A 24,834-nucleotide genomic window follows, 5' to 3' on the forward strand; every position below is an offset into this window, starting at 1 on the left:
GTTTAAGAGGCTTCTGGGATAGCAGCAAGCATACCAACTTTCACATCACAGGGGTATCAGAAGGAGAGTAGAGAGTGCAAGGAACTGAAAACCTATATGAAGAAATAATGATGGAAAACTTTCCTAACCTGATGAAAGAAATAGATATACAAGCCTAGGAAGCACAGAGACTCTCAAACAAGATGAACCCAAGCAGTCTCACACCAAGAGACATCATAATTAAAATGCCAAAGGTTAAAGACAAAGAGAGAATTTTAAAAGCAGGAAGAGGAAGGTAGTTAGTTACTTAGAAGGGAGCTTACATAATACTGTCAGCTGGTTTCTCAACAGAAACTTTGCAGGCCAGAAGGAAATGGCACAAAATATTCAAGGTGATGAAAAGCAAGGACCTACAACCAAAACTACTCTACCCAGCAAGGCTATCATTTAGAATTGAAAGACAGATAAAAGGCTTCCAGACCAAAACAAAACAAAACAAAAAAACACTCAAGAAGTTCATCATTACAAAGAATCTTAGAGGTACTTCTTTAAGAAGATGAACTAAAAAAAAAAAAGATATAAAATATGAGTAATAAAATGGCAATAACTACATATCTATCAATAATTACTTTAAATGTAAATAGATTAAATGCTCCAGTCAAAAGAGAGGGTGGCTGTATGGGTAAGAAAACAAGATCCTTACATATGCTTCCTATAAGAGACTCATTTCATATAGAAAGACACACACAGACTGAAAGTAAAGGGATGGAAAGATATTTCATGAAAATCAAAATGAACAAACAAAAAGCTGGGGTAGCAATACTTACAACAGAAAAAATAGACTTTAAAACAAAGGCTATAAATATTAGGTTGGTACAAAAGTAATTGTGGTTTTTGCAATTATTTTTAACCTTTTGAACTGCAATTACTTTTTCACCAACCTAATAACAAGAGACAAGGAAGGACCCAGTAATCCCACTTCTGTGTATTTATCCAAAGAAACCCAAAACATTACTTCGAGGGGACATGTGCATCCATCTATTCACTGCAGCATTGTTTACAATGGCCATGATGTGGAGGAAGCCTGGGTGTCCATTGATGGATGAATGGATAAAGAGTAGGCATTACATATTATATTCAATGGAATATTGCTCAGCCATGGAGTGGAACGGGTTCTTGCCATCTGCAGTGACATGGTTGGACCTGGAGGGTATTGTGCTGAGTGGAGTATGCCAGACAGAGAAAGACAAATGCAATATGATTTGATTTTATTTGGAATCTAAAAATAAACAAATAAAACAGGAACAAACTCATAGATACAAAGAACATTTTGATGGTTGCCTGATGGGAAGGGGGTTGGGAATGGATGAAAAAGGATAAGGGATTAAGAAGTACAAATTGGTAGTTACACAGTAGTCATTGGGATATAGGGTATAGCATAAGGCATATAGTCAATAATGTTGTAATTACTATGTATGGTATCAGATGGATACTAGTTTTATTGGGATGATAGATGGTAGTGGCTTGGGGGAAGGGTAAAAAAGGTGAAGGCATTAAGAAGTATAAATTGGTAGTTACAAAATAGTCATGGAGATGTAAATAAAGCATAGGGAATATAGTTAATAATGTGGTAATAATTATGTATAGTGCTAGGTGGGTACAAGATTAGTCAAGGGTTTCACATTTTAAATTATATAAATGTCTAACCACTATGCTGTACACCTGAAATTAACATTAAAAAATATTGTATATCAACTGTAATTGAAAAATTTAAAAAGTGGGGGGAAAAGTGAAGGGGAATAAGAGGTTCAAATTTCCAGTTATAAAACAAATAAGTCATGGGGATGAAATGTGCAGCATAGAGAATATAGTCAATATTATGATAGCATAGTATGGTGTCAGGTGGTTGCTGACTTATCATGGTGATCACTTCTTTAGGTATATAAATGTTGAGTAACTATGGTGTACATATATTATTAAGCTATATTTTAATAAAACTCTTTTTCAAAAAAGAGAAAGTGCAGGAGGAAGGGGCTGGGAAGGCGGTATAAATAGAAGTAGGAGTGGGAAGAAGTCCATGAAAGAAAAGTGTCAAGGGAAGGCTACTCATGAGTGTTTGATGCAGTAGGGCACACATCAGATTAAGGTCTGGGGTTTCTGGATGGTGCTATGGAGTTGGGCTTCAGGGGACTTGGGAAAATTGTGTACAACATGTGTATACTTTTTTCTTAAGGGGAGAGCCAGAGCCTTCATTAAATTCTCAAGAGGGGCCATCAACCACAAAGAATAGGAGTCACTGCTTTAGGAGCAGTAAGTAATGAATAGGATATTTGCTGGGGGCCTCAGATCTGGCACTGAACAAAAGTGTAAGATTGGAGGGTGATTAAAGGGAAGCAGCTGGTCCAAGTGTGAGTCTCATTAGGACAGAGAAGGTCTCAAAAGGAAGAGACTCACCATGGGGAAGACTGAAATGCTATCAGGGGTTATGAGGAAGGTGAGATCACCGTTCCTTGTTCTCTATCATGGGTACACATGCCCTAGAAGAGCCCTTTGAGATTTTCTAGATTAAAAATAAACCATGGAAGAAGCTATCTTCATAAAGTGCTCTTGCTCGCGATGCTTCCTTACAAAGCTTCCCTCAGGGACGCAGTCCAGAGAAAACAGTTTGCGTTAGTCCCTAATTTTAATATATGAGGCAGGACAGTTAAGTTCGTGAACTTATTCATTGCTGAATATCACTACAGTCCCCCTTGGGAAGCTATGCACCGATGCCAGTGCCACCCTTCAAAGCAATTTTGGAACTCTTTTTCTGGAATGGCCATCAGAGCTGTCATATTACGCTTGATGTATTGAATGTCATCAAAATGTCTTCCTTTCAATATTTCCTTTATCTTTGGGTAAAGAAAGAAGTCATTGGGGGCCAGATCAGGTGAGTAGGGAGGGTGTTCCAATACAGTTATTTGTTTACTGGCTAAAAACTCCCTCACAGACAGTGCCGTGTGAGTTGGTGCATTGTCGTGATGCAAGAGCCATGAATTGCTGGCGAAAAGTTCAGGTCGTCTAACTTTTTCACGCAACCTTTTCAACACTTCCAAATAGTAAAACTTGGTTAACTGTTTGTCCAGTTTGTACAAATTCATAATGAATAATCCCTTTGAAATCAAAAAAGGTTAGCAACAGCATTATAATAAGTTTGTGAACTTAATTGTCAGACCCCATATCTTAGTCTTGAGGTCTCCCTAACGAGATGCTCTTGAGGACAATGTCCTAAATTTATAATGTCAGTATCCTCACACACGATAGTACATTTCCTGGCACCAAACTAGGTCCTCAGCAAGAATCTCTGATGGGTTGTAAGTGTGAGCTTTGTGGTGATGGTTCTGTGTGTATCTTTGAAAATAAGGCAGAAGGGAGTTCATTTAGGGGGCATTCCAGCGAGCACCAACAACAGAGCTTACCATGATTATATACAACACATTTAAAATGGTGAGCAGGGTAGTGAGAATTTGAAAAGGCAGTTCAGTGGAACAGGAGCGGGGAGGAGGGGTGTTCTTTTGTGCTCTGTTCCCATTAGCGTATTAGAGGGGAACCGGAGCAGACAGGGACAAGGCATGTTGAAAATGGACCTGTGCATCCTTATGTTAGGGGCCATTTGGCCAGACTGAAGGCAGGTGGCTGTCATGGCAGAAGATGAAGTGCAAGAACGTTCTCTTTTGTCTGCCATCCTGGCCTGGGAGGAAGACCTCCGTTCTGCTGTACGTCACCTGTGAAGAGAAGCCAGTGCAGGCCGGGCCTTCCACAGAGGGTGGGAGCTGGCTTTTAACTCCTTTGTCACTGTGGTTGTTCCTACTAGAGCAGTGCTTGTCAAAGCACAGATGGGCTGTAAAGTCAATTTAGTGGTTCTGAAATGAAAGACAAAACTAGATAAAAGTACATAATTGTAGGAAAGGTTATTGATTTATGAAACCTTTGTTTGAAGGGATGGATATGCACACACACTCAAGTTATAGTCAGTGTGAAGTGTATTGTGTTTTACTCTGAGTCATGGAAATATTCTACAGAAGAGTATAGGTATTTAAGAGTAAGAACTAAAACAGTTTTGTAGTTTTTTTACATGATTATAGCAGAGTATCTTGCATAGAATATGTGTCTGACAAATGTATGAGTAAATGAGTGGAAAGTGAATTTTATGCAGGTGCTCCTGGGCGCATGAGCTCTGGATGTGACACGCATGCACATTACAGCCACAAGTGTGACTCAGGTATGTTTGGTGCACACATGGGTACTTGTACTTTTTATTTCCAAAAATGGTTTTAAAACAGCACATATAAATCGTACCAGCCTCAACTAAGTGCTCCCTAAATGTCCATTAACTTTAAAAGATGGCAGTCGTTTTAAAAGCAATCTTTACACAGAAGGGAGTATTTTGAAAAATCTAGGGGATTGCTAACTAAGCATAGCAGCCTATACCATCAGGCCCTTAAAAAAAGGGCAAATAAACTTCGCTGTTAAAAAACGAGGCCTGGACTGGAAACATGGTCCCCAGTGGACTTTGAGGCAGTACAATCAGGCACACAGCTACAGTCTCAACAAAATAGAAAACACCACCATTTGGAAAGATTTAAGGGAACAGCAGCCCCACTGAAAAAAAACAAAGCCTGCTGAGCTCCAAGAGGACGCCAGGAAAAGTAGGTCGCTGTGGAAAGTAAGTTGGGTAAAGTAATGGGCTCATCTAAGAGGCTGCACAGTGTCATCTTTCTTAGTCTTTCCAAACTGCTGTGTCATTCCTAGAATTAACGTACTCAGTATCCTTCCAAAATAAAACAGGGGCTTTAGCTGTGGGACACTGTGCTCCAGAGAACTCTGGGAACCACCCGCATGTCAGCCTCCATACCAGGTATGCTTTCCAGAGCCACGGTCAAGGTTGCCCAACCCCAACTCCAACAAAGCTGCCATTACCTCAGAAAAGCAGATGAGTCCACACAGCCATCTTGGGTGGAGGCAAAGGGATGGTAGTTTCCTTTTTCATAGCATTTGTTCCCACTTACCTAAACAGTTCTCCACATGTACCACAAACTTGAAAAAGAAAACAAGTTTTGAAGGGGAGAACACGAGGGAAACTTTCTGATACTACTCTATGATATGTTAAAGCTCACTACTTTACACTTAGAAAAGTTGTAGCAAAATGGACTTTCTATTAAAGTTCAAAACATACCTTCTTCTTATGGGGAAATAAATACTAACAATACTGAATAATGATATTGGTTAATTATCAAAGCCTTTGGATATTTTATAATTCTGGCCAGAAAAATCTGCCTCACTAGATTTCATGGAACTTGTTCTTTACTTTGGAAAAAGAAAAACAGATTGAATAGAAACAGAATCTCTTTGCAAAAAGACAGAGAATTTCATACACGTGATAAAGCAAACTAGATGTCAGTGTTTCCCACCTCCACCCCACCTCCCGTCTGAGGAAGACAGAAGACGGGACAGTGAGAGGCTGAGCTGGCACCAAGCTCAGGGACACTGTGCTTGGCAGCACTGGTCTGTTTACTCTTTGGTTTAACATATTATTTACTCCCGTTAAAAACTCTAGTCCACTTTTGACATAGACAATGATTTCTTGGCTAACAATACTAAGAGGGAATGTGAGTCTCTTCTTCATTTGCTTGCCCAGAAAAGGATATGTCAACCTAGGCAAACCATCAAGGCAACATGTAACCCTTGGGCTGTGAGCAGCAGTTCCTGGAGCATGTGTTTAAAGAGGCCACATTTCTAAGCACCTCACTTTGCCAGGGCTGAACCCAGGGGCCTTGTTACTAGCATGGCTTCCCCATGGGAGCTCATGATTGAGGTACAACAAAATGTATGTCTTCAGCTAATTTCTAGTCCCTCTTTTCTATTTTTAATTTCCCTAATATGACATTCATTCCCTCTTCCTATGAAAGAGCCATCCCAAAAGAACCTTCCTTTAGAGCAGTGGCTCTTAACCAGGGTGATCTCAGCAACATCTGGACACATCTTTGGTTGTGACAAGGAGAGCTGGCGCTACTGGCACCTAGCAGGTAGAGTCCAGGGATGCTGCTAAACATCCTGCAATGCAGCAAAGACAGATCAGGTCCAGCGTGTAAGTGGTGCAGGGTTTCAGAAACCTGCCGTAGAGCACTTTGATTCCTTTTGCCCCTCACCTGGCCTGTGGACAGCTCCTTGGGATTTTACCTTGCAGCACCTTCTACCTCCAGCTCTTTGCTCTGCCAGGTGCGAAGCAGCCAGTCCTGCAGGGTTCCCACAGGACTGCTGCAGGCGCCACCCAGCTGATACACTGCCCAGCCCACCCACACACTGCTAGGTCCTCTCACAGGCTCTCTTACTCTGCTGTCCTCAGCCCTAACTGCACGTTGTAATCAACGGGGAGTCTAAAAATATTTGCCCAGCACTTGGCTCCAGTTAGTCTCTGTGGCATGCATCTGGCCTTCTGTCATTGTTAAAGCTCTCCAGCGGGTTCCAAGGTGTGGTCAGGGTGGAGAACCACTGCTCCAGGGCTCCCTCTGGTCTGCTGATAGAAGTACAAGCACACCAGGAAACCACAGGCCTCCTCACCTGCCTTTCCCACCATTCCCTGTCTGTTCCACAGTGCAAGCCAAACTGGCCTCTGTTGATGACAAGCAAGCTGTGCATTCTGCTTGTGGCCCTGCATCTGTGAGGCTCTGTGCTGAAAAGGTCTTCTCTACCCCTCATCTCCCTTGGTGGGAATACTGCACAGTCAGCGGTGGCTGTCTCCGCTACCACCTCCCTCGTGGTGCTTTTCCTGAGTTCCCACCTGAGATTTCATCTGTCCCTTCTAGAAGCCTGCAGCCTTCACACCTCTTTTCTGGACTTTAGCATATTGGGCATGCATATGGTGATTAGTAACCATCCTTTACTGGCCATTTTGCCTCTATCCCCCCCCCCCCCCCGCCCCCGCCACTAATCAAACTGCACACTTACGGAAAGTTCAGGATCAACCTGCTTGCAGGCCCAGCCTTCCCAGCTCCCAGCAGAGGCCTCACATGTAGCCATGGTCAGGACATCCTTGGCCAGAAGAGGAGCCTAGAGAATGAGGGGACTACACCTACCTCTCAGGGTACGGTTCCCAGAAGCACTCTGTAAGCCCTGCTGTCACCTGCCTTAGTAACCACATCTCTGCGAGTTGACCATTAATATTACAAAGCTTCCCTTAGATCCCTGAAAATACCAAACACACACTCCTTGTTTCCTGTTCACCAAGGAAAGAGAAAGCTGTGTTAACTCAGCAAACAGTCGACTTCCTGGGTGCATGGACTGGAGAGGTCGGGGCTCTCGGGTGCAATGTCTAGAAACTGTAAGAGCCGAGGAGGCCAGAGTGAAGCACATGGACACCTCCCAGGTGCCCTAGGACTTGAAGATGCCGTTGTGTGGCAGCATGGTGACCGCTTTGGAAGGATATTTTTTTATAAATTCTCATCATCCTACTCTTTAAAAGGATGATTATTAGTGACTCAAAATAAAATATTCTTGCAGCATCAGAGGTGAGTAAAACAGACACCAGCGTGTTGATTGCCCCTAAAAAAGATGTTTTGAAACCTTCATATTGGACAGACTAAACATAGCTGTGAGTCAACAAGGGACAGAGCTGTAGGGGACAGAGTACACAGGTGTTGGCTCTGACCACTGTAAGCTGGAAATCAGCCAACCCTATGCTGTTCTCTGAAAAGTGTAGGGAGGGGCCAACACCCGCTCATGTCTCCCGGAGTGCCTGCAGGGACCGGTGCTCCCAGAGCTCTGTGATTGACAGAAGGCCCTGGGCTCCCTGGCCTTCTCATGGGCCTTCCCCCTGAGACGTGGGAGAGAAGGGTGAGTGCACACAATTCAGTCCATACAAGAGGCAGAGAGCAAAAATAAATAAATAAATAAATAAACCAACAAAATGGTTCCTCTGAGCAATATTTCCTCCCACGATGCATGTGCGATTGCCCCAGCTTGCCTTTCATCCCAGGCTACAGCAGTGCCAGACCATGCCAGAAGCGGCCAGAAACCCGTTGTCATTCCGGTTGTTGGGAGTCTACTACACTTCATCACGTTTGTTCAGTCAGCTCCCCAAAAGTGTGACTTGGGAGCACTAAGTGGCTTCCTGAGCTTATAGTCAGATCTTTGCCTGATGTCTCTTATTAAAAGGAATTCATGGCATGTGTGGATAGAGAGGGAGGAAAAAATTAAGGGTGAGAAATTGAGTCGATTCTCCAAAGAATCCTGATTCTCCAAAGAGACTGATTCTCCAAAACTCTGAGTTTGGAGTCAGAAAATTTGAGTTCCAAAACCATCCCTGGCACTTCCTGGCCATGTGTGACCTTGAGTAAGTAATTAAGCCTCTTTGGGCCTTAGCTTCACAGTCATTTATGTGGGAATTCACTCCACATAGATCCTTTGACCCCCTGTTGCTGGCCGGCCACCAGGTGAGGAAATGGAGGCTTAGATGAGTGAGACGGGATCTGGCCATCGTGTCTGCTGAAAGGCCAAGTGGGCATGTCCCCATCTCTGACAGTCCTTATGATAGCTGCCATGCATAGGCCACTACCCCCTGCCCTCCCTGATCCCACAGACTGGATGGGAGGATCAGATGAGACAAGGTTCTAGAATGCCAGAGCTCCACACAGATGGAGACTGTCATTGTCATCATGTAGGTCAGACTAGAAATAAGAGGTCAGAAAGACACTGGGGCTGATCTCATTTCTGAGCTGGTGAATGCTAATGTGACTTGATAGTTACTATTAAAATCCCAAGAGTTTGAGGGATTTGAAGTATATTTTAGTCCCATGTTGAATTACTACAACCCAAGAAATTGTTTCAGGTGCAGGTTTTAAATCAAGCTTTCATCTTGCACTGTAGGTGGCTGAGTTTGTACAGTCTCTGCTGGGCTGTGAAGAGCATGCCAAGTGCTTCAAGAAAGAGGTAAGAAATGTAAAATATATAATGTATTTTACATATATATATATATATGTCCCTATACTTCTAGATCCAGAAAAGCTTTGTTTCCATTTACTTAAGTATAAATAAGAGCAGTTTGGAGAGGCACAAGAAAGGGGTCCCAGCAGGAAAGAGCCCAGCAGTACAGTGGGCACAGCAGAGACAGCCTCCATCTCTGGTTCGCTTGTATTTGCTGTGCTTTTGGCACAGAATGCTGTGGTGGTTGGCTCCTGCAGCATGTTCAAGAAATGGACTATTTGACATGTTAATTAATTGATACTCATAAGTGTCATGAAGCCTCTGCACCGTGACTTTACGCGTCCCCGGGGACAGGGAGGAATCCCACCGTGGGCCTGCCCCTGGGAGGAGAGGGGAGTTGTCCACTCCACAGTGAAACTGGGACTATCCTGTGTATCCTTGCTCTGCGGCTGCTTCAAGAGGAATGCAGAGAAGCCACAAAATCCTTCCATGGGGATTCTGCTTCCAGCTTCCTCTCTGTTAGGAATATACCTAACTGCTTAACATTTGTCCTGGAATTAATATCCATACCTCTAGATGCCCCAGAAGAGACTGGAGCAGCTGCAGAATAATAATGCAGAAAATGATAGTTATTGTACCAGGCCCTCTGCAATCCCTGGACAACTAGTGTCCTTGGTCCTCACAACGCCGTGGGGCAGTTCACCGGTGAAGAAGCTCAGGCTGCAGAAGGAAAGGGTAGTCGGATTCCAGCCCACATCCATCTAATTCCAGAGACGCCATCATTGCTCTAGAACTCTCCAAGAAAACTGTACTCCTACAGGCTCTAGAATGTAATACACATCCTCCATCTCTCGAGGTCGGGGCACACATGACTCGGGGGAAGTATTCCTTGAGTTTGGGCCTGGACCCCTCAGAGCCCGGCAAGTCCTGTATTTCTAGGGAACTCAGCATCGGGGTAATGATGCTCTCAGTCTGGGTAGCTGCCAACGGAAACCTGTGGTTCTCCTGGTTCTGCCTGAGCCCAGCACAGCTTGGGCATAGTTGGCCCAGCCTCACACAAACTGGCTACTCTCTGCATTTAGCAACACCTAAGACCCACCTTGTCCATAAGTCTCTTTGCAGGTCAAGCTGCTCAAGCTTGGCACTTAGGACCAGCAGTGTCACCATGGTCACATCGCTTCTTTTACCCTCCTCTATAAACACAGAGTTCTGTGAGGGGACCTGAGTGATTAGGCTTAGTGTGTTTACAGCATATGGCCCACCTCTGGTCCCAGAGAAAGGGCTTAATAAATGGCAGCAACATAGAGCAGAGCTTCTCCTCTGCAGGACAACAAGCCCTGCCTGCAGTACCAACATTGCCTCTTAGAAGCTCTGGCCAGGGGAAAGGCATCAGGCCTATAACTGGGGTTTCTTCACCGACCTTATGCGGTTGTTGGGAAGAGCAAAACACACAGAAAAATTAGAGTATAGCTCCATGAACACTAACACTAGCTGTTATCATCGTCACCATCACCACCATCATTATCTTATTTTTAGGACAAGTGGTTCTTTGGCCAGTGGTTTTCGCCTGAAAATGCTGGAGCTGAACCCAGGTTAGGGTATGGAAATAGGGAGTTTCTCTCCTCTGCTGTGGGAAATAAGCTTTTTACCCCATGGGAAAGGTAGTCCATTCTCTAAATAGGCGAGTCTTCATAAGGCAATATATCATAAATACACAAAAAGCTTTTTAAGGCTTTTTTAAAAATGTATCCCCCCACCCCGGGTCCCTGGGTGAACCCTCCTTCCTCAGTGAAACATTAATACCAAAGGTTTGTATCATTAATGAAAAGGTTCGAACCGTGGAGCTATGGTCATGGAAGGGTGCTGCTATAGGAAACGCTTTCACCTGTCCTTTTGGCTCTGGAACCAGGACTCTTTCTGAGCCGTCTGTGTAAATAGGTGAGGTGGGGATGGTACACCCACAGTCTCCAGGGTCACCTCTGAGACCACATGGGGTCTCTAGAAGCTATGGAATAACAGCCTGCGCCGTGGCCACTCACCACCGCATGAACCTCAGGGAAGCTATTACACCTCAGACGGCAATGTTTTAAAAGTTAATAAAGAAAACATTTATTTTATATGTATTCCTGCTTATAATGGCAGAAATACCATAGACAAAAATTAAAATACAGGAAAATTAAAAGGAGAAAATAAAAACCAAGCCACTATTCCACCACCCAAAGATAACTTCCCTTAACATTTGGTGCAAAGGCTTCCAGTGGTTTAACAATGTATATGTATACATATGGTCATGCACATTTAACATGCACATTTAATTTTATAAATTAAAACTAAGATCTTTCTATATCATTAGATTACGTTTTGTTTCTTAATGATTGATGAAAAATTTCCCGAATCATTAAGTGTTTTATTGACAGACATGAATTTTGGTAACTGCCTAGTACCCCATCCTAGGTGAGACCATAATTTATTTACTTCTACTGTTTTTGAAAGGCTGTATTGTTTTCAATATTTCACTATTATAAATAACACTAGAGTGCACACATTGTTCTCTCAGGAAAATTCCTGCCGATTTACTTTATGGATGAAAGTGGGTTATTTTTAAGGCTTTTGCTACAAATTCAGGCCAAGATATTAAAATGTAACAATAGAAATTTAGCCTGGGAGCAGTTGATGTATACTGAGTTCATATTTAACAGAACGAACACCTTTTTAATTTAACTTATTCAGAGTCCTGGGGGGAAATGGAGTTAAGCAATGGTTAGGACTAAGGCTTGTGAGGGCTGTCATCATTCTGTGCTGTCACTGAGCTCTGCAGGGAGGCTGTCTCAGGTTCAGTGTCACACAGCTCAGCTCCCAGGAGTTACCAGAGGGTAAATAGTCTTTACTAGCTTTTATAGCTTTTATTTTTATTTGTGTTTATTTATTACTTGCAGCAGATTGATGGCAAAGCCTTCTTGCTTCTGACACAGACAGACATCGTCAAGGTGATGAAGATCAAACTGGGCCCAGCACTGAAGATTTATAATTCTATCCTCATGTTCAGGAATTCCCAGGACCTCACTGAAGAAGTTACTGTCTCAGGCCAACAAGTCAGGGGCTAAACACACCACCTGAGCTGCTGCTGCACTGGGACCTTGTTCTTTCAGCAATAAAGTTGGCCCACATTAATTTGATTTTACTGTCCCCATGGTCATATCCATATCTAATCTGGACCTTTTAAATGTTTGTGGTTTATATGTTTAGAGGATTCTAATGACAGATCCTGTGCCAACGATGCAGTGGGCCAGGCACGTGTGTGGTTTGTGAATATGTTTATCTTCGGTGGGGTCCTTTCAGCTCTGATATGTTGCCACAAACAGACCAAAGAAGCCCACACAAACACCTTTATTCTTCTCCTTCACCGTAAAAGAAGCCATTTCCCATTTTGAAAGCATAACACTCTCAAATGGCAAAATGTTAGAAAAACAATTCATAAATATATCGTTAATGTTTTCATCAGAACACCTGAGCTTGTCTCAGATTTGCCATCTGGGTGCAGTAAGTCTAAGAGACAGAGGCCCAGTGCTTTAAAAAGAGATTTTTGTGTACTTTACTCAGGAAAGTATGAATCTTTAAAAAATAATGATAAGCACATGTTTTCATGATTCATTACTTCTTCTTTTTACTCCATTAACCATTTTTGGGTTGTTCTCCCAAGATCTCCTGGAGTGTGCCCAGGGTTAGCATAACAGTCAGCCTGGGCATTTAGCAGAAGCTGGTGAGACCTTCCTGAGAACCCTCCTCCAGCAGTGACCTACAGGCTGTCTGCAGGACTGCAGGGAGACCTCTCTTGACACTGGCATTGGTTAGTGGGCTAGATGCCACCTGCACCAGAATCTTCCCGGCTTCCACTCTGAGGGATCTCAGCAGAACTGGTTTGTCCTGCGGTCTGCCTGAGTGTGTGTAATAAGGAGCTGTGGTACATCTGGGCCTTGTGTATATCTTTACAGAGGCACGCCATTAAAAGGGAAGAGGCACGCCTAGGGAACTTGGTATCTATGGTTTGTTGAAACAATTCTGATCTGTTATCAAGCCTTATTTGTCTTATATAAGTGACTGTATCTAAGACTTAAGTTATGTGCAGTCAGTCCCACAGTTTTAAAGACAAGTACCTCTTTTCTGACATACACCTACAGTAAGAGCTACACATGCCCCCATAGAAGTGGAGCTCCATCGATGTTTTAGTGGGGCGAGGAAAGAAATAGATAAAAGAGACTCAGGCCTGCCCATACACATCTGCTTTATTAAGAATCTATGGTTCAAGCAAATTGATTCTGCTTGGAGAGTTTCTCAAACTTTAAGTCACTGAAAAAAACAATCTTCTCTAAAATGTATGCATCTATTACATTTCTTTAGATCCTTACCTAAATGGAATTTTAATACATTATTGTTGATATAAATTTTTGTTTCTGTGGAGCTTTGTTTGTTGTTTGTTTTTGTTTTGTAGACTGCCATGTACAATTAAAATTCTTGCTTCTGCTATGTTAAAATTTTAATATATTTTAAATTATAATAAACAGATAAAATAAAACCCCCACACCACTGCCTGAATGAGTGTGTTGTTATAACCTGTTCCCACACCACAATCTGGAGGCTTTTTTTTTTCCAGCCTTGGAAGAGCAAAAGTAGTGCTGCATGCGTTAGCCAGCCAAGAAGTCGCCATTTTTGAGTCCTTAGAGAAGTAAATTTAGCTGTTAATAACTTGAGAGAGTGAAGAGTGACGTGGAGTCTTTTTATTTAAAAAAAAAACAAAAACTTCAAAATTGCTCATTGTAGAGGCTCTGTGGATAACATGAGATTTGGGTTCAGATATTTAATACATGTCATTTCAACAGAAAGGTCTAGTACAGAACAGATAATACGAAGCCAAATTAAGGTTGAACTATTGTGCTCCTAGAAGATAGTATGATCAGATAGAAAGAACCTGATCCACGTATCTGGCTGCCTGCCGGACATCCCCACTCTGTCACCCAATGCCTCAACCTTGACATATTCAAAGGCAACTTGGATGGCTCCACCCTAGTATTCCTCACTTGAGTGAAAAACACTATCATCTCAGTAGCTACCCAAGCCAGGAAACTAAAATCGTCTGTATCTTTGTCAATTTCTGGGCTGTAATTCTTCCTCTACCAACATGACATCACTGAACATGGAGACGGAAAGAGAGGTGCCCAGTCAGCTTTCCAAGCTGGTTCCTCCTGGCCCCAGCACCCTGAAGGCATTCACACCTCACCCCCGCCTACCTTTACTCTCTCTGTCACATCCTGTGCTGGACCTCACTGACCTTCTTCCTTTTCCCCACACTCACCTTTCTCTTGGGCCACCCACCTTTGCATACGCTGACCCCCCTGACTGAGGTGATCTCGCCCACTTCCCCCTCCCCCTTCTTCTTGATACCTGAACTGTTCGGTTCTGACTTGCTTAAGGGCCCTACAGCAGCGGTGCCTCCCTATTACTGCTCCTCACACTTCATTGTTATTACTTGCTTGTCTCTCCCCACTAGTCTAGAGGGTCTGTGAGGACAGCGACCACGGCCAACTTGCTCATCGCTTACTCTAGCATTTGGCATACTATCTGGTACTTAATTGGTACACAATAAGTTCTTTGTTGTATCAATGAATGAAGCAAACCAATCAATTTCCTAAATAAGTGTAACTTCTCTGTAAAAGGAGGAAATAAGTCCTACCTCAAGGGGTTTTTTAAATTTGATTTGATGGATGTATGCTTGTATGTGAATGTAACCGACACAACACACATATAAGATGCCTGAAACCTAACAGTAGCCATTAAATAGGAGTCAGGAAAATACCAGCAACAGCACTCCAGCACTCCACTTCTTGAGCATTCTTCCAGGAATCTCCCACGTACAAACCCCTTAAGTTTGCATAAAGCCTGATCCCAAGGGCCCCCTCTTCTTAGTGCAGCTACGCGTTAGGGGTCCCAGGAACGAGTGAGGCAGACCCTGAGGGCCTTGATTGCCCTGACTTGGCTCTCCCACAACCAGCTTCCACTCTGACCAGTCCCTTCCCCTCTTCCAGAAAGTCTTGAAACATTGTGAGTTAAAATCTTTCAGTTGAAATATTCGCTCTACCAGAAGGACCCTTACCACCGTCAAGAGTCAGGCAGCATCCGGTAATGTCCCAGATGGTGTGAAGGCCTCACCTGCCCCGGAGCACTAGCCAAGCCTCGTACTCTTCTCCTCTTTTCCAGATTCCCACCTGGACTACGAGTGAGGACAAAGCAAAAAGTTGCCAACGGGGCTTCAAGATATACAAACTTCTAGGTTATTAGAAAGGGTTCCCCCAAAGGACCACTTGTAGAACACATTATAATTACAAATAGGATGCTGGAAATTAGATCATTAACAAGAATCCTAAGGACTTCTGAGACCATAATCTTTGAATGCCTATAATTTCAGATAATTTTTGGAAAAATAAGTTTTTCTCAACAACCCACAGACATTCCAAGAAAAAACTACCTTCAGTCAGTTCTGAACATGTTTTTTCCCTCTGTGGTTTGGTCCTGACCCTGTATCACCCACATCCTAAACAGATTCCAAGAGTGATGGCGCCGGAGACCAGCTCCTTGTTAACCTGGGGCTCTGCGTTGCTACATCTTTCCTTTGCTGAGCTGGCTCTCAAACATCCCTGGGATTTTGTGGTCAAGTCACCTTTGACTATGGAGTCTCCATCTGTTTAGTGAAGGTTAGAGCAGGGAAGTGTAGAGGAAAGTTCTTGGGCTTTGGAGTGAAGCCCAGGCTTGAATCCTGAGTCCTGTGCTTGATAAGGTGCTTCATCCAGAAGCTAATCACCCAGCAAAAGACCAACTTGCCACATTTACTCATTTCTTTTGAAGCATTGAATTCTGATTGCATTACGTTTTGCTTCATATCATTTTAAAGAATATTCAGTTTATCTCTGCAACTCCCAGGGCTGAAAAATGTATTCCTGAATGTGAAATGTTCCTAAGACTATATTCATAATATTCAAACACATATTCTTCATGAATGATTTTTCTTATAAATTCTTCTTAAAAACTTATTCTCCTTATAAATACATGTATGAGGAATCTATTTGTTAATAGATCCTTGAATATCAGAATCCTTATAAATATATTCTTTCTATGAATAAATATATTAATGAATACTATATTGACAAGAAATAGTTCTTCAAAAATATATGATTGCTATACTATCTCTGGGTTTGTTTGTAGCTACAGCAGGGAGCTGGGACAACCAAACTTAAAATGCTGCTGTGAAGACAAAAGGAAAACTGGTCAGATAAACTCAGTTAAATGAGTAAATTTGCTGACTAAGCCATTGGGTGAATTGGTGATTACAATTTGACTTCTAAGTGAGATTGTAATGGTGACCCTATATTTTCTATTTTGAGATTTAAACCTCTGGACTGTATGGTTTGGCTTGGGACTTTTCAAAAGTCTTCTTTTTGCTGCTCTACTCTCCCACCAAACCTTAATGACTCTGTATACCATACATTTACTATGCATACCAGTTTCAATGGTTCTGTTTACTTCGGACCAAATGTATACCTAGCCAGTCTCTGGGAAGTGCCTTTTTCCTGGGGTTGTCTGACCAACTTCTCATTTCTTTCGTTCTCTTTGCATGCCTATAAGACCTTTCGGCAGTATTAAAAAACGGGACGGCTGTCTTTGTGACGAAGAGTCTACTGTCTTCCTTTAATGCTGGCAGTTTGGAATAAACCTGCTTTACTTTCCAACAACCTTGCCTCTCAAGTTTTGGCTTTCGTGAGGCAAGCAGCCAGACCTTTTGCGTAGTAATAAGATTACCTGCTTCCTAGTCTTTGCATCCTAAATCACTTTCAGGCAGGTGATGGATTTTGAATCCAGTGAGCAATAAAACACAGCCCAGCTGCCACTGCCAAATTCCTAGATGCCCGAATGCCCAGATACCTGTATGCCCAAATGCCTGGATGTCCAGATGCCCAGATGCCCAGATGCCCGAATGCCTGGGCTGGGATGCACAGGGAAGTCCAGAGGGCCCTAAAGGCAGCTGTGAGGACATAGTTCTTGGGTGATGAGAGCAGAGGACTCTGGGCACGCTGACAGCATGCATCGTCCCTCCCTTGGGGACCGCAGAACATTAAGGGGCAAAGCTGCAATAGCCTAAACACTCTTTGCTGATTGTGGCCCCAGGAATGACACAGAAATGGAAAAAAGTCAGACAAAATGGTTGTGGGGTTAAGGAAAAAAAAAAAAGTAAGGACCACCATTAAATAGGGAATGGAAAGCAAACATTTTGAGAAATGAGGCTTTGAGTTTAAAATATTGGGAGGTTTTCCTCCAAATGGTTGTATTTCAAGGGATCAGACTAGCTGTGTGTGGGTTTTACCTATAAGGCAACACCCATCAATCTCACAGTTACTTCAATTTAAGATTAGATTGTGTTCCTTTTGTTTGAGGAGTCTAGGCATCAAGGCAAATTGATGCATGAAGAGCACAAAGTGCTGAGAAATCCCAGGTTAAACCCAGATGTTTCCACAATGGATTTTCACAATTTTTGAACTGTACCTGATAGCAATTGTATTCAATACCCATGGGGACTGTTTTGAAATGCAGAAGCCTGTATTTTACTGTGAAATGCTGGACCCTCAAAGGTCTTTTAGTAAGAAAATAATACCAAGAACTACCGGTTAGTATTGGTTCAGTTTCATTTTTTAAAAATAAAGAAATAAAAAGTGGATTTACAGGATCACTTCCCAAAGATACATGAGTTGCTTAATTAGCTATTTGTGTGAATGGGTAGGGTATGTGTGGTATGTGTGTCCATGAAAGCAGTTGTTTCTCTATAAATTTGAGCCTAAGAACTGCTCCGATACTTTGCTTCAGAAGGCAGTGAAGATTTTCTTCTGTTTAGTTGTGTTCTTTCCAAGAAGAAGCAATTCGAATTTAATTTGTCTTGGCCTCTCCAACAAAAAAAAGTTAAGCCAGTCAAAAATTAGTTTATTAAAGGAAAACACTGTCAGACAGGTTGCTTGGTGTTGGTGATGGATTTTTTTCTTTCATTTTTCAACTAATTTGCAAAGTTACCCTCCAGAACAAACAGCTCACTTTTCCCCCCTTTTTTATTTTATTTTTTTTAAAGAATAGATTTGTTCTTCATAAGCCCTTGTAACAATTAGTTTGAAACCTATGGTTATTCTTCTTGGGCCTTCAAAGAGATTTACCCCAGTGTCTTCTAGTTTAGCAATGTTAAGTCTAAAAGTAGAAGGAAAAATATCACAGGTACACATCCATATTGATTTGGAAATTTTCTTCGAATGAACCATCAAATTCATTTGCCAATGTCCTCATCTTTGTCTATTTTGAAAATTATTAAATCCATCCATTCATTCAACAAATAATTACTGAGAGCCCAGTATGTGCCAGGCACTATGGGCATTTGAAATGCATCTGTGGATAAATAAATAAAAATCTCTTCTTTCGTGGAGCTTAAATTCAAGTGGGTGGAGACAGAGAATGAACCACAAACATAAAAATATGAAGATGAATCAGAGGAAATAAATGGAGAAAAGTCTAGGGTCTCAGGTAATGGGAATACAATCTTGCCAATCCATAGATCTCATAGATAATATGGTCAGGTGGGACCGCTGGGGGGAATCTCCTGGCATTTAGGTGTGATTCACATGACACATACCTGCACAGATGCAGATGTTGCGGCAATTCTTTCTAGATCATTGTTCTTGCTCTGCCTTTGCAAACTGCAGAGGTGTTCTAATGTCTCCCCACAGGACCTAGAACAATCCTCTACACAGAGACGCCTCTCAGTACACATTGCTAACTGCCTGGCTCAAGAGAGGAAATATTTTGAGTACCATTTGGATGTTAACAATTAAGTAATCTGTTACCTGGAAATTTCTGGACTTTTGCCCCCGCCCCCCCAAATTCTAAGTAGCAATTAACCCAAAGTAATCAGAGATACTTCTAATGTGATTAAGTAAAATTGTCATCAGGCAGGTAATTTTAAATACTGACAAGCTTTAAATACAGACATTAATATTAGCTTAGTAGTGTTCTAATATTTATTATGCATACATAAGAATTTTAAATGTAACTATTTTTCACATTGCTTTGCTTGGTAATCCTGCCACCCCCAAAAAATTGTGTAATAATTTTTGCAGCCCTCCAGTAGGGTAGCTAAAGGTTAATAAAGTGATTTGCAAGTGCCATACTGAACTAAAAGGCATAACATCTTGATGAAACATGCCTGATAAAAAGGTGGAAATACTTGATCTTTTGTGTGAGTCAACATTAATTACCTAGAGTAGGTCTTGTGTTACAACTGATTTAGATGTCCCAAAGGGCAAAAAATTTAAATTAATCACTTTGGTGTTAATTTGAAAATGGATTAGCCTTAAAGGATACACAATTTTAGAAAAAGTGATATTTATTTGTTTGTTTGTTTATTTGTTGAGCTCTGAGTAAATTCTATTAACTGAGAAGTCCATGAAAGCTTGTCAAAATCTGAACTTGGATCAGGCTACTATTCCTGAACTTTGAATGGCTCGGTAGCTGTTTGAAACTTGAAGAGTCATTTGGAATTTGTGATCACTCTTAGCAGACTTGGGCTGACAGAAACTTATTTCACAATTCAATCTATATTCTGTGCAGATGATTGTAATATTTGCCTTCAGGAGGAAACAATAAAGATATAAAGAACTCACTGATTTAAAAATCTTAAACTCAAAGTTATGTACTCCATTTTTTACTAGCATTAAGCTGGTAAAAAATATTTGTTCCCACACAAGGTTGTTTTGCCTTCATTTTCTATTTCTCTACAGATAATAAATCCTCACACACATTGATCTTCAGAAGCAATTTCATAGCTTTCTCTACCTTGAGGAAGATCTGAAAATAAAGTAATAGATAAATAGAACATAACTTGAATTACTAGGTCATGTGATTATACTCTTCATTAACACATTTCCAAAAATCCCTAGTAAAAGCAATTATACAACCTCTTCAGGACTCATTCAAGATTGTCCCTTAAAGAGAAAGATTATGTTTTCTAAAATGTTCTTCTCCTGTCAGTGTTTGCACAGTGCCTAGATAAATAGATCTTAATGTTTAATAGCTAGATGGTGTAAAAGAGGCACTCAATAAATATTTATTAAATAAATAAAGAAGAAAAAATGATGTACTTTTTCAGACCTAACACAATCATTCAAACTTCTGCGTAAGATATAAAAGATCTGGTGTCTACTGTTCCTATAAAATCATTTTTCATGTATTTTTGAAGACCCTACTGAAGTCATCCCTTAGTCTTCTCTTTTCTGGACTAAATGCCTCTTCTTTTAGCCTGTTTCCATAGGTTTTTAACTGAAATTTTTCAAGTTTTGCCTCTACTATTAATTTTGTCTTTCTTCTAATCTTCATCCCCATGTATCTTCACAGCTGTTTGCTTCCTTAGAAAGTCCTCTCATTATCTCTGAATAATTCTTTAGAAGCCAGCTGTTGTCACTCTGTCCTATGGCTTATTTCTGCTAAAAGTTAATGATGCAGTAGATATATTCACTCTCTGGCCCTGTCAACTCTCGATAAAGTGTGATCTGTGGGACACAAGGTGGAAACAGCCCTGAAAGACACTGAGTCATGCAGCGAAGAGCTGACCCGCCAGCATGATAATGCTAGGACCGACATGAAGAGACTTCCCAGGGACTGTTATTTTGTTAATGATTTGTGAACTGTTACACAAAACAAGCACCTAATGAAGAGAAGTTAGACAAATTAGAATCCATTTTTCAGGCTTCATGATGTTACCTGAGTACTTCTATTGTATTTTCTATGTTTGATGACCCATGTGCCTAGCTATTTGGTTTGAGGACTTCTCTATTTGGCCCATTTCATTTTGTTTCCACCCAATCTGAATTTCTTTCTTACTTCTAATCAATATCGCATGGTTTAAGCAACTTGAATACTTTCTTATATTTCCTCAGCGCCTTGCCCAGGGCTGAGACTATGTTAACTCAATAAAATTGCTCAATTACATAAAGTTAGTTGTATAGAGAATTGACATGTTTTCTGTTTTTTGGTTTTTCTTTTTTTTTGGTTTTTTTTTTGCTTTTTTCTGAAGACCTTACTTTCAATTTGGGAATTGTCAATGCATAACTTGCTTTGACTAAAGCTAACCCATAACAGCCAAATTCTTCCTGGTTCTATCTTTTATGAGTATCTTATGTCATGGCAAGGGACCCAGGACAATGTGATCTTAGATAACAATGTGACCAGAATCATTATAGCGTAACCCAAACCAAACAGCATCCTCACTTGGACAAGTATGTCAGCAAATAAAGTCTTGCCTTGGTTGTTACATTGACTTTGGGATGTTTACCCAAATATTCTTGATTTATTTTAGCCAGCGTTATTATTTAATTAAGAGCTTAGGAGTGGGAAAAGAGAAAAAAAAATAGTTTATAAAAATAACTCTAGAAAAAGCTAAGCAAGGCATTACTTAATGATTAATCATTCATGCATTCTTGCATTCATTATATATTTATTGAGCATCCACTTAGGTCAAACACTGTGCTCATCATATAAGCACAAGTAATTAATATGGCATTTTTGATCTTTGAATTGTAACAAATGAGTGCCTGAATGTCTAACTAACTGAATTAAACACAGAATTACAACATAATTTTTAAACTGTGAAAAGCCTTTAATCGTTTATACAAATTCTGATAAAGTGTTTAGGTCTGAAATGTTTGTCACATAAGGCACTAGCTTTCTGACTTTTTTTACTACATCCCACAGAAAGCTATGCCTTAGATCACAACTTAGTATGTACACACACACACACACACACACACACACACACACACACACACACACTTTTCTGATCAACTGTATTTTTTTTTTAATGCTGATCCCAACTTATTTTCATTGAAAATAATTGATTTCATGACCAATGGGTTGTGACCACAAGTTTGAAAAGCACAACCATGGGATACTACACAGCAGGGCAGCAGTGGCTGTCAGCCCTGGCTGCACAAGGAGTACTGGGAGTTTTTTAAGAAATACAAGTGCCAGAGTCCTACCCTAGACCAACTGAATCCGAATATGGAGGTGAAGTCTGAGCATTGGTGTTTTGGTAAAGCTCCCTGAGTGATTCCAATGAACAGTGAGGGTTAGCAGCCATTACTCTAGGTAATGGGACATGTTTTTTTTTAAATAAACAACTATCATATAAGTAATATGTGCACCTACTGAAAAATTAAAATAGTATAGATGGTTATAAAAGAAAAACTAAGTCTCTGGCTCAACTGCTTACCCCTCACTTCTGCTGTCTAGAGGTAAACATAGTAAACAGTTTCTTGTGTATCTTCTCCCAAATTGTTGGGCATGCAGAGGAATATATGTGGTTTCCACAAGTACGTGTTTCTGGATAACTTTAATAATATGTTGCTAAGTTATTAAAGTTACTGTTGGTATTTTGATGAGGATGACATTGGATTTATGGATTAGAGGAAACTGATGTATTTACAGAATTGAATCTTCCTAAGAAGAATATAATAGGTCTTTTCATTTATTCAATTTTACTTTTTATGTCCTTCAAGAAAATGTTACAGATTTTTTAAATATCTAGGTTTTATACATTTCTTATTAAGTGTATACCTAGTTGTTCTATTTCTTATACATTATAAATGCAATAGTTTACCTTATTTTGTTTATTGAAATGTTTGTTTATTGAAATACTACTAAATGTGGATATTAATTTTGAAACCAGTCTACTCGACTGAATTATCTTTCGTTGCTAATGGAATTTCTCCCCATTGATTCTTTTGCATTTTCTGTGTAAACAACTACATTGTCTGAAAATGGTAATAATTTTGTCTCCTATATTGATGCCTCATTTTTTTCTCTTATCTAATTGCATTGACTAGTATTTTCAAAATGAGTTTTAATTTGTAATGATTCTGGGAAGTAACATCTTATATAGATGACTTATAGCTAAGAATTATGTGCATAATAGAAACAGGCATGTTAAAACTGAGGAAAAATATAGAAAACTTGGTAAAATCACTTTTGATAATTTTCTTCAGTTACTTTTGAACAGTCTCAATTTTGAAGAAAAATATCATTCCCCCATATCTGTTAATATTACTGTTAAAGTTTTGTCATGGATATTCCTAACAAATTTGCCCATCATTTTTTTACTGTCATTATCAGGTTTAATTTCAGTGTGTTACTACTTTATAAAAATACTTTAGGAACTGTTACTCTTTTTTATGCTTTGGAATAGTTTAAGTAGAATTTAAAATATCCCTTGAATTCAATTCATATAATTCACCTGGCAATATCTTAGCTTGATGCTTTTTTTAGTCTTTGACAAGTTCTTTATGCTTCTCTATGGTAATTTATCGGTTTTAGGAGAGCTGCCAGATAAAATGCAGGACATCTAGTTAAATTTGAATTTCAGAGAACAGCCAATAATTTTTTAGTATAAGTATATCCCAAATATTGCATGGGACATACTGAAAAAATCTTATTTATCTAATATTCAAATTTAACCAGGATCCTGTTTTTCTATTTGCTAAGTTTGGTAACCCCAGTTATAGAGTCTCTTGTGGCATGAGGTTTGATAATAAATATTTTTTTAGAAATTTTTATTTTTCATTTAGGTTTTCAGAAGTTTCAACATAGCTTTAAGCAAATGGTCCCTTGAAATAATTCCTCATTTTTAATTTTACATTTTCTCCCATGTTCTTTATTGGGTCAATTAGTGGTTTAGCTATTCTCTTGGTTAAATTAAGAGCAACTCTATGCATCATTATCTGTTCTCCTGCCTTTCTAATTAATAAATTAGAAAGGTTTATGTTAATGTCAGTGAATTCCTTCCTTGTCCAGTCTTTTGGTTAATTTTGCCAATCCTTGACTAGGAGAGATTCAGGCTGGAGAAAAAATTATGAAGTTTGCAGAGAATAGTTAATACTGTGCTGAGTGAGTTGAGGAAGAAAAGAGAAGGGGACCCTGGAATTCCAACATTTACAGATCCTGTAGAAAAGAATGATTTCAAAAGGAAGGCTGAGAAGGAGTAGGCAGCTGATTCTAACAAAAGCCAGGAGAATATTAAATCTCAATCACTCTAAGTCTCAGCTTATTTATTCATAAAATGAAAATATTATCTGCCTTATAGTCTTAATAATACACGCAACATCCTCAACACATAATAAATATTCAAGTATGATTATTAATAGCCAGTCCCTCCACAGTAGGAATACATTCTTCTGGTGCCCAAGTCCAAGTACTTACCCTCACTCTCCTTGGATCTGCCCCTGTTCTTGCTTGTTGGTTTTAGGGGCTCTCTGACTCTGTTATGCATTTACTTAACACTCTATCATTATGTCATAAGTACCTGCTACCCCTGACTTTAGAGAAGTCCTTGCTGCAGTTGCTGCCCTGCTCTTGGTCATCTGCACATTTCTCTTCAGAACTTGGTTTCCCTGGGCTCAATTTTATCTTCTGCTATCCTCTCTTTTCTCCTCAAGGCTTCCCTTTTTGTTTTGGCCTTTTGACTCAGGACAACTACTGAGCCTCTCATTCCTCCAAAAGACCCTACCAAGGGCTTTGCCACAAAAGCCCTTATTGTGTCACCTTCTGGACTACACTGACCACTGACAACAGCCTATGACCACTCTAGTGTTCTTTACTAATACTCTGTCTCTTAGGACTCAAGGGCGATCTCACTTGTCTGAGGTCTGAACAAGCCCTGGCATCATCTTCAGAATCCTAGGAGGAAATTAATTATCCTATCCTGTGATTTTGGGACCTGAAGGAAGGGTTTCTAGGTAGAAATGTTATCTACCTTTGGAGATATTC

At 40.5% G+C, this 24,834-nt stretch overlaps 1 protein-coding gene across 1 annotated transcript in view; it reads left to right on the forward strand.

Moving 5' to 3' along the window:
- Positions 1-13,508, forward strand: part of L3MBTL4 (L3MBTL histone methyl-lysine binding protein 4) — a 331,967-nt gene extending 318,459 nt beyond the window's left edge. The window contains exons 17-18 of the mRNA XM_019755692.3: positions 8,884-8,946; positions 11,877-13,508. Of these exons, the coding sequence (XP_019611251.2) occupies positions 8,884-8,946; positions 11,877-12,044 (231 nt within the window). The 3' untranslated portion in view covers positions 12,045-13,508. The remainder of the gene's footprint in view (positions 1-8,883; positions 8,947-11,876) is intronic.
- Positions 13,509-24,834: the final 11,326 nt, after the last annotated feature.

The sequence above is a fragment of the Rhinolophus sinicus genome, chromosome 4 (assembly GCF_057876585.1).
Source record: "Rhinolophus sinicus isolate RSI-liver-muscle chromosome 4, RSI-T2T, whole genome shotgun sequence".
Classification (NCBI taxonomy): domain Eukaryota; kingdom Metazoa; phylum Chordata; class Mammalia; order Chiroptera; family Rhinolophidae; genus Rhinolophus; species Rhinolophus sinicus.